Source organism: Morone saxatilis, unplaced genomic scaffold (genome assembly GCF_004916995.1).
Source record: "Morone saxatilis isolate NCDOM2014 unplaced genomic scaffold, NCSU_SB_2.0 Contig22, whole genome shotgun sequence".
Classification (NCBI taxonomy): domain Eukaryota; kingdom Metazoa; phylum Chordata; class Actinopteri; family Moronidae; genus Morone; species Morone saxatilis.
In genome coordinates this window covers 4,429,209-4,442,778 of record NW_023339785.1, presented here as the reverse complement: position 1 = coordinate 4,442,778, position 13,570 = coordinate 4,429,209, and the positions used below count along the sequence as shown (strand labels likewise).

The following is a 13,570-nucleotide window of genomic DNA, read 5'->3' as shown; positions in this document are numbered from 1 at the left end:
ATGTGACACCAAAGTCTATTTTGTGAGCTTGAATAAAGTTTCCTTTGCTTTATGAGTAGTTTTGGGATACAAGTCTTGTAAGGAAGAAACATTTCTCGTGTGAATCAAACTTATTTACCTGATCAAGAGTAAATAAGAGTTGTTTCACTATTTCTTTCATTTGGAGGTCAATAGCTCCCAATGAAAACTTCTAGGACAGTACATGTATTCTCATCCAAAACCGCTCCTCCTTTTCCCTGTGGGGATTATTCATATGAGTTTTCCAACTTGGATTCAGCAGACTGTCTTAACTGAACAAACTTTTTACAAATTAATTGTTGACTTAAAACTTGAAACTGTACATGAGAGATCTGATCAATAACATAATCAATGCCCCTACATTTCTCTAAAAGGCTACCTGTCTGACCTCATTTGTGTTAATGCGATCATGTGACGGTAACTGACTGGAAGAGATCACAGCTGGGAACATCCAAGCAAGAGTTCAGTTTATTTTAAATCATGATTTTGAGTCAGAACACACAACAGAATCTTCTGTGAGGTTTGCAAATGTAGTTTGACAGATTAGGACTTGCTGTAGCTGATTAGCACCAGCAGCTAATCATCAAGTTTTTGATTAGCTGAATTATTCGTCCTAGAAACAAACACAAAACAAATGCGTAACTGCAGTTACTCAGTGCTTGCACCACAACAGAGAGCAATGCTATGGTCCCCCCATTATCTTAGTCATGCGGAAAACAATCTCCAGTGGCGCTTTCCTCACATTTCCTTCGATGTTAGCCAAACATAAAAACACGCTCCTCATCTTTTCATGTTACGCTCGGCATTAATTTCGAAAGAGTTTCGTGAGATAAATATTTTCTCCACCACAGTGTGAGACACAGTGAGTGCAGTGTAGTGTCTTTAAGGCATGGCTGTAGTGCCTTTGATCGCAGGGAAAGACGTTAATAAAATGTTCATGTGGTCTGACGTTCTTTATGGCGCTTCAGGGAGTGTCACGAATGTGTTCAAGACAAATGAGTCCTGTTGTTCCTCCCCTCGCTGTTGTCACCGTGTTGGTTTGAGTGTGTGTTTTACTCTGACTTGGTTCTGTGTACGTGTCCATGTGTCTGACTCAAGTGTACTGTACTAAAGACAAAGAGAGAAAGTGTGTGTGTCTGTGTGTGTGTGTGTGCGCTTGGTGAGGTCATGCTCTCCTGGATGATTTGTGTCTGAGATCCGGGCCGGTGTGGTCCGTGTTTACTTAAGATCCATGAGAGGTGGAGCATGATTGCCCCGGTTTTTCAACACTTTCACACACTTTTCCGGACAGTTTCCTCACCAGCCCATTGCTTTTCTTCCTAGAAGGGTCGTTCCCTCTCAGAGCACAGAGACAGCAAGAGACTAATCCACATCTGGCCAAAAGCTTTGGTACCATTAACGGGAAATAGGGATTATTTCCTGTGATGGATGGCATTTTTGTGCCACTCTCCCATCAACCACTGTGATGAATTCATGAGAAATAATTGGCCTATATACATATCATTTGGTGGGCGAAACTCATGCCAACCATTGAAAGGGTTAGTTACACAAATAATCACAAAGAAATAATGTTATGTGTTGAAGTAACCTTCAATGGGTGGAACCAGAACCCTGGAGTGAAAGTTATGTAACACTGTAGTTGTAGAATGCAACTCCCTCGTTTCATCTTACCTTCCCAAGTGTGAAGGAGAAACAATGTTGGCCTCCAAACGTGCAAAAAACATGAATGGCACCAATCTAGACATTTTTTGGTTTTTCCCTTCTGGGCTACTGTAGAAACTTGACGGACTCTGTGGAAGGTGACACGGGTAAACACTAGCCTACATTTTCTCAGTTAGTAACAAGAAAGCAACTCCAATGTGAGGCTACTTTCCCAATGAACTGAGCCTCTTTGACTCCACCCACTGATATTGAACCTAACCAAGAGATTATTCATGCCACTGATCAATATTTATGAACTAAAACTCAAGTTAGCTGGGCGGCATCTAGAATAAAACAAAGCAAAACCCTCAAAGTGTTTGTCCTGACCCAGCACAAGTGACATACTCCCACATGACACAGATTATAAAGAGGGAGACGCAGTGACTGATATTGATTGAGCGTTTGATGGGTCACCATCTGCCACAAAAGAGCAGTGACTGACACAGCTCGTTGCTGTTTGAGCTCTGCAACCAACTCCGTCAACCGCAGTCTACCATTCAAAGAGCTAAGTCTCCTAACGGAACAATAATGGACTGTGGCAGCTGTGAGTGTTAAAGACAATCACACGTGACATGATGTGTGTGTGTGTGTGTGTGTGTGTGTATCTATCATAATGCAGGCTGCATCCCTGACTGTGGATCTGTGTGGTGATGACCAGGAACCAGGCTACTGTGCTGTGAGCAATGTGGCAGTACACACTGACTGGTAAGAAAAATCACACTCACACTCACAGTAACACAGATGTTCTTTTTCAGCGATCCAACTGTATACATTAAGTGTTGACAGTTCCAGCTTGAAAAACTATGTCTGGCAATATATGACATATTTGATGAATCTTTCCAGGTTGTTGTTGTACTTCACCCTGTATGACAGCAAGAGACCAAAATCTGCTCTGAATTGACAACATTTTAGAAATTTTTATTCAACCTGGTGTTTTCAACCTTTTCTGTCTTGTGACCCCTAAAAGCAGTGCTGTTTAATTTTGTTAGAGGTTTGAAAAGAGACAACTACCCTGTAATTCACAAGGATAATGCAACTATTAGGTGGAAGTATGAAAAAAATAAAAATAGCTTTGGTAGCAGAAATGATTTTACTCCTCTACTATAATCATCTGGAGACCCCTCTCATTCTTTTGATGATGGACTGTAGTCTTAGTTTCTTTGTCAATTATGTTCATCTCCATTTTATCTGTGACATTCATGTTAGCCCTTTAGCTAACTGACTAACCTGTAGACTATGTGTGAAAGCTTGAATCTAAATTAAACATATATACCATGTACCAAATCTAAAAAGTTTTAAAAATGTCATTTCTATTACAATATGACGCTCTATAGAGAAAAGACTACAGAATTGGATGCAGCTCTATGGAGAAATGATATTATTTTTTATGTTTTTATTTTTTTGTATCATTGCCATACTATCTGTATTCATGTAAATTGCAGTGCTCATACATTTTTATGCAGTGATAAAGTCAAAGTGAAGTCATCTGTTGTAAATATAAAATATATGATGTAAACCTTCCTTAAATTACTAGATGATCATTGCCTGTAAACACAGTCACACAGCTCTGAGCCAGGCCTTGTGGGGTGAACACTTGAGACTGTACATGTGTGTTTGTGTGTGTGTGACAGAGAGAGAGAAATCGATTTGGCAGATGAGGAAGGGCCACAGAGGTCTGCAGAAGGTTTATTTTGTAAGGGTCTTGGGACGATGTTGTTGTGAAACTCGCTGACCCGCAGTGTCTTTCTGTGTGTGTGCGCGCATACGCTTGAATACTTGAATGCATGTGCGAGCTTTTGGATTTCTGTGCATATGTTCTTTTGTGTCTGTGTGTATTTAAGTCTTTGTGTTCTTGTTCATGTGTGTGTGTGTGCAGGATCCTGGACGTGCAGCCCAACAGGCTCCTCGGTGGGAGGCGTCAGGTCAATAGAACACCGTCCTTCATCGGCGCGGTCAGGTCGCCACCCACGACTTTGTCGGGCTGCATCATGGAGTTCGCCGTCAACGGCCGCCCGCTGGAGCCCAGTCAGGCGGCTGGCATCGCGTGGCATCCTTGACAGGTCCGTACAACTCCCACCCTCCCACCCTCCTTTTCTCTCGCTTATCCCTCTCGCCATCATCTCCCTCTTCTTCCCATCTGTCCGTCTTCTCTAACCTCCTCGACTCTCGCTGTGGGACATCTGTTCACACTCTCAAACCCTCTCGAGAGATTTTAAAAAGATGTTTTTTTTAATACAAATGGCAGATTTTTTGACGAGGGAAACCAATTGCAGAAATGTTTTTCTCTTCTGTCTCGCTGGTGAATAGTCAGGCGCGGACAGATCTTTTAATATGCTAATTCTCTCGGGGCTCTTTATGGGGTTTTTTGTATCGCAGCATGGGGAGAGAAATCACAGCTCATCTGCCCCTTTTTTTCGAGGGGTTTCTTTTTCGCCGGACCCCCCGGCTGCCGACTGTGCGGCTGACTTGTCAAACTGACTGTCTGATTGTCGGTTTCTGCGTCTGTAGATGTCCGAGACTGGAAGGAGCCTGCACCGCCAGCCCCTGCAGACATGGGGGGACCTGTTTGGACCACTGGTCTTGGCAGCAGTGCCAGTGCGTGGATGGCTTCACTGGCAAATTCTGTGAGAAATGTAAGTATATGCCTTTGAAGTGTCTTTTTATTGCTGAGGCTGCACTTACGAAGGCATATTCTATCATGACTATTTATGATTCTTCCCTCATGAGTCATCCAACTGCACCATGTAGCTTAATATAGGCCACATCACTGCGTTCTGAGCTTCACTTCAAAGCATTTGTGTATTTCATTGTATAAATACTCAGAGTCGACATCAGAAAACTAAAAGAGACCGAGAAACCTTTGAGGCCTACAAAAAACTGCCAGCTACTGTGTAAGGTGCTACAGTGTGTTTAGAAATGTTACCAATAATCATTACCACATTTATTTAGAAACTTTCATATTGTTGCTGGGAACAAACAAGATCATTACTTGAGGAGTCTGGGAACCTCCACACTGGATTTTTCTCTGACATTGGGTTTGATTTTGTGGGAAATCTGCTGGTTTGTTTCATGGCACGAAACAGGATCAGAGCCCTTTTCTTCTAATACAAACGGAGCGTTTTGTCTCAGAGTCACATGTACCATCCTCAGGAAAAAGACAAAAAAAAGATGCCAGGAAGTTCACTGAATGTCTTTTGCAGAGGGAAGCGAAGCGGTTTATGAGAAATGTCTTTATATTGAGTAACAGTAATAATACCAGCAGTTTGAGCTAGACGCTGCCATTCACCTTGACTATGCTCTTATGTCTAATTACAGTAAGCTTTTGGTGACTGTAGTGACTCTCAGGGCTGGTTGGTGGAGCACTAGCTAGTTCACACAGTTCAACTACATGAACTGCCTCTAAAGCCTCTTTAGCGAAACTGTATTCTCCAGCAGAACAGGGCTGTATAAAAGTTTATGGTGCAACACAGCTAATGAGCTACAATAGCTTCTGTGTTCGCCTCTCTGGCTCTGCTTTTTCTCTAAATTCACTAATCTTTTTTTCTATTTGCCAGCAGCTCAAATTTTCACATCAACATTCAACAAAGTTGATCTTGATGCAAAATGTTTGCACAGACGCACTTCACTTGACTGAACTGAACTGATTTTACTGCAGGATTTTAAAATTTTAATGTTACATTTCAATTTCACCTGAAGTCCTGTTGCAGATTCTGTGGCCGTAAAATTCTGCTCTAAACTGCTCTGTGCAGCACATTGTACAGCATTTAAAGTTAGGGTGAGGAAGAAAGGCACAAACACAAAATATAGTTTTAATGGAAATCTTTCTAAACAATTAACCATTTTACAGGAAAACGCCACAGACTTTCATTTTGACTGTGTATGTAAATCCAAATCTGATGGCAACTTACACTGTTCTAAGGTTCTGTTAAGAACCTGTTGCCAAAATTGAGCCTAACTTTATAGCATTGTTTCTCAACTAGCATAACATGTTACCAATGCATGCGTTGGGTCATCTAGCTCCATATGATACCAGTATCTTCACTCTAGCTTTAAACCTGAGCCTGCTACAGCCTCTGAAAGACAGTGTGGAGTGGAAAAGGTAAGGATAATGGGGTGGCCAGTCAGATTTCAGGGGTGGGCAAGCCAGGCCCCCCTTCTGGAAACCCCCCTGCCTCTACAGTAACATTTATAATATACTTAATTATGGAGTTGTAGCTTTGGAAAATTACATCATACTGTATATTAGCAAAGCTTAGCACAGCTAATAAACGCATAATAAACCCACACTCTTTTCATTACATCAAGCAATTACCAGAAATCTTGGGGATGGCATTTAAGATGTACAGGTGAAGTTCTGACGACGGTGTACTGGAGGTATGGGTTCAGTGTCTTGCTCAAGGGCACACAGGCTGTTCTGTGGATTAACCTACATCTTTCACTTATGGGATGGTATTTGTAACCGCTGGTGAGAACACAAGGACTGATTTGTGGTTATGGCAGTCAGATTAGGAAAATCATTTGAACCTGAGTGTCCGCCAACTCCAAAGTGGAAATATAAGTTTTACAGTCAGCTGTGAAACGTCTGCAGAGTCAGACAGGATTGAGCATATTTTCTATCTCTCTCCCACAGACATTACAGCAGACACCGCCCTGTCCCTGGATGGCACCGGCCGTCTGGACTACTCACTGAAGCAGGGCCCTAAACGTGACGTCCTTTTGAGACAGTCATTGCAGGGCGTGACCTCTGACCCCGCCGGTCCCAGCAGCTTGGAGGTCAAGTTCAGGACGCGCAGCAAGAGCGGCACCCTGCTGCACGTACAGGAGAGCAGCAACTACACGACTGTTAAGGTGCGTAACATAGATGAAGTGAAGGCTATGTGAGAGTCAGCGATGGCAGTGTACATAGAAGCATAATATAAAACCCTAACTCTATCTCAAATAAAAGTTGGTATTAATAGCAGTCTGTACCAACAAATAGAGCTTAGGTCCAGAGAGAAGTTGGATGAACCACCAGTGTTAGTAGCAAATGAGAGGAATTCTTCTTGCAAAAATACAATAAAATCCATGTTATAATAAAACAGGGGAATAAGAAAGACAAGCCTATCTCTAATAATATTGTGTCTCAAAAAAAGGCCCTGTCCCTAGTTTAATAATATATATTTCAATGTAAACTCACATTCACATCCCATTAATCACTCATATATACAATAGGTTTTCCATTTGCATCCCAAATCTCTTTTAAACCACATTCACCATTGAGGTCCAGTGGATAATCTGTTTAATGCACATTAACACATGCCAATGTAGCTTTGCATCCAAATTTAGGATACTGTGACAGAGGAAAGGGTCCCATGTACACATTACGCATAACCCCAAATCAATGTTAAAAGCACTATTTACATATTCAATTTCTAGCAGTGGAATCAGCTTAGTTTGGCAATTTTTATCTCCAACTGACCAGCCAGTTCTGCAAAGCAGCCGTGTTGGTATCAGCCACCAGCCACACTGCAGACTTGCAAGGCTCGTTAGCTAACGTGCGAGTATTAATTAGCACATGATCATGATTTGCTCCAGTGTCAGAACAGCTTTGGCTCATCCACACATTAGAGATGACAGAGCCGAGGTCCTGCAATATGGCTGCCAGATGATATGTTGCATTACCGAAAAAGCATATTTGCAGTGATGAGCGCGCGTCGGTGTGTGTGTGTGTGTGCAAACATACGGACGCTGAAAGCTCCCCTGAATATTTGGACTTGAGGATCCCAACATTAGTTTAACTTTGTATGTGCAGTATGTAAGTTGCAATGGATGGTGTACAAACATGTCTACATATGTGTACGCCATGTCCTAGCTTTGATTGGCCCCTTACAGCACCCGCCCCCACCCCACACACTCTCTCCAACTATAGTCAAACTATATGGGTCTTCCTCAGCCACCTCCCTTTACTCTCAACCCTCTTTTTCTCCTCTCCTCCTGTTCAGCACCCCCCTCCCTCTGACTGATCCTGGGCAGCTGCCCAAAGAGGCCTGAGCGCTCATTCATCCTCTTCAATTTTCCTTTCAGACCCCCTCCACCCTCAGCACCACCAACCCCTTCCCACTTTGGTATCAGACTTTCTCTCCTATGATTTTGTTTTCCGGCTCTGAGCAGCTTCTGGTGCTCATCGAATCACCATCGCCGCTTCCTAAACCGTCCAGAAAAGTATTATAAGTACCATGACGCCTTAAAAAGTCGAGCAGCAGGGGAATACATACTGCATATGTACATATGTTGAGAGTCACAACTATATATACTGAGATATAAAAAACAAGATGTTTAATAGATAAAGTTCCTGATTGGTTTTCCAGGTTTAGAGCGCTCAGTATTCTTTGGCTTGAGGGACTTTCCGCTTTTCCCATTTTAAATCAATTCTTCCGGAAGCTACTTATCATTGCATATTTTTGGGGTCTTTGAAGGGAGGAGAACGGGATTACTTTTCCATCGAAGTGGGGAGTACACATATGAGATTACCATACACAGTGTAAGCCGCAAATTTGTTGTCCATGCCAAAGTGAGCTTGATTAATTTCTTTTAAAGACGTCCTCTCTTTTCTGGAAAGAGCCCTCACCAGTGGGCGTTTGAATGAGCATGTTTTCTCTGAATTTGTTGTTAGCAAGCTTCTGATCGTCATCTGGCTGAATAACATTAGCTACACACACAAGTCGTGAGGACATGATTAACTGCGGCGTGTCCCGCCGGGAGAAAGATTTATGAGCGTCAAGCTGCATTTTTGTTTTCGATCTCTGACCTCAACATCAGACTCTGAAAGCAGTGCGGTGGTAGTTTTGTGGAGACTGAGAGAAGACTTCCTCTCAACACTCATGATTGATCGTGACATGATAAGTCATTGCATTAATCAGAAAAACAGCATTTTTAACCCTAGTTTAATGCAACTCCTGTCTGAGAACATTATTTATCATACGCCTGAAATTAAGAATTTTAACAGTATGCAGAATCAGGGATTGAGCGATTTGTCAAGTATCTCATCCAGCCTGTCTACTCATCTCTAATCTATTATGTGTTGCTGAATGTGGATATTAACTTAGAGAAATATTACTATGCTTACTTAACTTTTTGAGCATATGCTATAAATTTCCAAACAACTCTTGGATGGATTGCCGTAAAATTTGGTTCAGACATCCAGTTGGATATTTTGTTGTGTGACTAAATACCCATGAACCCATCTTCATCTCACCCCGAGTGCAGTATGCGTGACCATTGCACTCAACCTCCATCTCTGTTCCCTCTCTCAGCTGAGGAACGGTAACATCCACTACATCTCAGATGCGGGCGTTGTGGGAAAGGTGGAGCGGACTGTGGGAGACGCAGTGCTGTCTGACGGCCAGTGGCACACGCTCCAGCTGGTGAAGAACGGCTCAGCCACGGTGCTCCAGGTAGACGGCGCCCATCACAGGGTCATCCAGCATGCCACCCAGGACTTTGGAGGTCTCAGCGTCGTAACCTTTTCCCTGGGAGGAATCCCACCCGGACCTGCTCAGCAGAAAACTGCAGCAGGTGAGACTCAACGCTGTATTTATAATGTGTTTGTGTTGGGATGGAGCGGGACAGTAGGGCAACAGTTAAAGTGATTTTTATCTATAATTGAGGGCTAAAAACCTTCATTTTTGGCTTTTGACTGGAAGACTGGCAGCAGCTCCCTCATTACTACAAAAAAAACATACTCCTTAACCCCAAACTGCTCCTTTGATAGGGCTGATTTTGCAGTGACTAAATAATATATTTTGTGCTCATGATGTCATTTTTCAAGGTAGTTTTAATTCACGGTAACTGATGTATAGAGGGAATGGGTCATGTTCCTTTTAAGGAGCTGTTAGCTGCATTTCATTTCATCACTTTCAGCAGACAGATTTAGTGTCCTATGATGATCTAAAAGCTGTCTCAGAGGTTTTTCTATTCTTTCAAGAAAACATTTCATAGGAAAACATTGGATTTTTGTACAAATTTATCATAATTAAAGTCTAAAAATCTCAGTTTAGATATTGCCCTTTCTATTATGACAGTCAAATCCTTGTTGCATGTTGTGTCAAACACACATGCTGAAACTTCCTAAAGCTGGCTAAGAAACTCACTCACTCAATACCCACTGTAAATTACTAATGCAGCAGTGTTTTTACATGTGATGAACCTCTTCTACATACTAAAAGTGTATGCACATGCACATACATGCATGTGACGGAGCCCTTATAAATCTGTACTTTTTTAAAATCCCAAATGAATTAATAGTCTGCTTTGCGAACTGCTGACCATATTTGGTGGCCGTCCAACAAGACTCTGTAAAACTGGCCTGAAATCTGTTTCTATTTGACACTGCTGAGATTTACCTGCTATGAATTTACTGTGGTTGAATAAATGTTTCTTTATCAGTGTATCATTTATGGACAAAATAACTTATATTGATTTAATTTGACTTTGTCTCGGAGCGCCCGCCTCTGAGGACTTCTGGTGTTTTCGATTCATTTCCATGGACTCTCATCTTAGTTTAGACTTAAATCACAGATCAGATGTCCTCGAGCATGAGTTAAGAACAGTTTGGAAAAGGTGAAAGAGAGGGTTTCCAGGGGGATGTAATGCAACACAGTAAATTTCAGGGGAGGGAAAAACTAACCTAATACTATGGACTAATATGGTAAAAATGAGCAATTTGAATGATTTGTTGACCTTTTTTATACAAAGACTAGGGCATATTCTGAGTACGCAGATCTGTGGCAGGCTGCCTGTTAACCAACCCTTACTTCAGTGTGTCTGTACAGTCGTGTTCTGTTGTGTACTCACTTTTCAAGAGCTAATGAAAAGACACAAATGGATTTAATTTGCACTGGGATAAATTCAATAAAAATCTATTTACATCGGTAAAGCAGTGCTGTTAGGCAACACACGAAGCAAAAGATTGAATTAGACACAGAGACATTCATCCAACCCAGATGTATGTCTTGAAGCTATAATGGCTCTGACGATGGATTCTCTGATAGAAAATATTTCATATTTCTTTCAAACTGGCAAACAAGCAGTGATTGATTCAGCCCATTTTTAAAATATGATATTTTTTTTTAGGTTGTGCTTTCCAGAAGGAAATTTCACTTGTTTTTTTGTTTTTTTTTTGTCCTAAGCTTGAACCAATTACCCGTCTAAACAAAATTCCTTTAGCTCTGATTATACCTCCCAGTTCCTGTTATTTATAAGGAAGCAATCCAGCATCGGCAGACATTTTGAGAACTCATCAGTCTGGTGGCAAACCGAAATAATTCCCCTCCAGGCCACTGTTATGTCCTTGTTAGCTGCTGATGGCTGTTTCTTGTTGTCTGAACCAGTTTTTTCATTCATTTGCAGGTTTTGACGGCTGCTTGGCCTATCTGAAGTACAATGGGGAGAACCTTCCATTTATTGGAGAACACAGCCTCGTCACCTTAACTAAGACCAGTTCATCTGTTAAGATTGGCTGCAGGGGTCCCAACCTGTGTGAGAGCAGCCCATGCTGGGACGGCTTAATGTGCGTCAACCAGTGGTACACGTACCAGTGTGTCCCACCCGGCGACTGTGCCTCTAATCCCTGCCAGAACCATGGCAGCTGTGTGCCGGATGCCCACTCAGGTTTCACCTGTGTCTGCTCCGAGTTCTACACAGGCAAGACTTGTGAGACCTTGGTGGCCTGTCTGGGCGTCCAGTGCCCCGAGGGTACTGTCTGCAAGTCAGCCAACAATGGAGCGTTTGTCTGCAGCCCAAGCCCCACAGCGGAGACGATGGTTCTACCCATCTGGGCAGTGCCTGCTATTGTTGGCAGCTGTGCCACTGTCCTTGCCTTGGTGGTGCTCAGCCTGATCCTGTGCAATCACTGCAAGGACCGCAACAAGACCAAAGTGCCAAAAGAACCTAAGGAGAAAAAACCCAAGGAGAAGAAGAAGAAGAAGAAGAAAAAGGGGAGTGAGAACGTAGCTTTTGATGACCCAGATAACATCCCGCCATACGGAGATGACATGACAGTACGGAAACAACCAGAAGGGAACCCCAAACCAGACATCATTGAGAGGGAGAACCCTTATCTGATCTATGATGAAACAGACATTCCCCACAACAATGAGACTGTCCCCAGTGCTCCCTGCGCCCCTTGTAATGGGCCAGAGGCAGACATTGAACACTATGACATAGACAATGCTAGCAGCATCGCCCCTTCAGATGCGGACATCATCCAACACTACAAGCAGTTCCGCAGCCACACGCCCAAGTTCTCCATCCAGAGACACAGCCCACTGGGCTTCGCCAGACAGTCTCCCTTGCCCCTTGGAGCAACAAGCTACACCTACCAGCCTCAGTACACTCAAGCACTGAGGTCCACCCCACTCAGCCACTCCCACTCAGCATGCCCCACCCCGAATCCTCTCTCCAGACACTCCCCAGCCCCGTTTACCAAGCCCACCTCCTTTTATCGAAACACTCCAACCAGAGAACTCAACCTGGCTCGCCGAGAGGGCAGCCCCTTGGACCTGCACAATGACATGTGCCAGCCACCCATGTTCAACTATGCCACCCGGCTGGGGAGGCGCAGCAAGAGTCCGCAGACCATGGCCAGCCACGGCCACACCTCCAGGCCTGGCAGTCGGCTCAAGCAGCCGATCGAGCAGATCCCCCTAGAAACAGGGCCTCCTGTAGGGCTGTCCATCGAGGAAGTGGAGCGGCTGAACACTCCACGTCCACGCAACCCCAGCATCTGCAGCGCTGACCATGGGCGCTCAAGCTCAGAAGAGGACTGCCGCAGGCCGCTGTCAAGGGTCCGCAACCCCGCTGATGGCATCCCTGCCCCGGAGTCCTCTTCAGAAAGTGACTCACATGACTCCTTCACCTGCTCAGAGATGGAGTACGACCGGGAAAAGCCTGTGTCTTACAGCTCCCGGGTTCCCAAGCTCTCGCAAGTCAATGAGTCAGACGCTGACGATGAGGACTACGGTGGGAGGCTTAAGCAGAGGCGATACTCGAGCCGGAGGGCAGAAGGAGGGCCTGGCATTTCCCAGATGCCCCCTACTGACCAGCACTACACCCTGCCCCACAAACTGGGCCAGCAAGCTGGGGGCTTCAACTGGGACAATCTGTTGAACTGGGGCCCCGGCTTTGGACATTATGTAGATGTGTTCAAGGACTTAGCCTTGCTTCCGGAGAACGCGGCAGCAAAAGACATTGAAATGAACAGTGGGGATGGCTCGGTGACCATTCTAAATGAAGGAGAAGCTGAGCAATATGTATGAGACTATTTATTACGATGTTGTAGAATATGGTGATGTTCTCCATTTAAAAAAGAAAAAAGAAAAAGGAAGACTGTATATTTCAAGAGAACAATGGACTACATGTTTTTTTTACATTATTCAAAATTATAAGACGACTTTCAATGCAGTAAGGCAGAAAAATGGCACCTGTAATGACAGATTTTGTCATTAGCCACCTTGGAATAGTTTACCAGTCTTTTCTAGTTCCAAACTCAACTGTACAATCGTGCATTCATCTCTCTGAGGCCTCATTACAACGTATCCATTGACACTGGCTCAAAAAAAGAGAAAAAAAGAAATCCATGTCTGAATTCCATTTAGTGACTGCAAAGCTCCATTCACATTATCTTGATCAAACATTTCTGTTTTTTATTACCAATATTGCCTCTCCTTTCCAAAAACTTCCACAACTTCACAGCTGAGAGATAAGAGGGTAGATAATATTAACATTCACAGGAAGAAAATTCCAACCGGCCGTGGAGCGAAAGAAAACTCCCGGTTTTTGTCTTTTTAGGGGTCAATTTTTAATTCACTTAAAA

At 43.5% G+C, this 13,570-nt stretch overlaps 1 protein-coding gene across 1 annotated transcript in view; it reads left to right on the top strand.

The window, feature by feature from the left end:
- LOC118333468 (protocadherin Fat 4) overlaps positions 1-13,081 on the top strand; it is a 107,156-nt gene extending 94,075 nt beyond the window's left edge. The window contains 10 exon segments of the mRNA XM_035669124.1: positions 2,339-2,424; positions 3,596-3,623; positions 3,625-3,651; positions 3,653-3,697; positions 3,699-3,752; positions 3,754-3,779; positions 4,228-4,352; positions 6,350-6,567; positions 9,012-9,273; positions 11,107-13,081. Of these exon segments, the coding sequence (XP_035525017.1) occupies positions 2,339-2,424; positions 3,596-3,623; positions 3,625-3,651; positions 3,653-3,697; positions 3,699-3,752; positions 3,754-3,779; positions 4,228-4,352; positions 6,350-6,567; positions 9,012-9,273; positions 11,107-13,013 (2,778 nt within the window). The 3' untranslated portion in view covers positions 13,014-13,081.
- Positions 13,082-13,570: the final 489 nt, after the last annotated feature.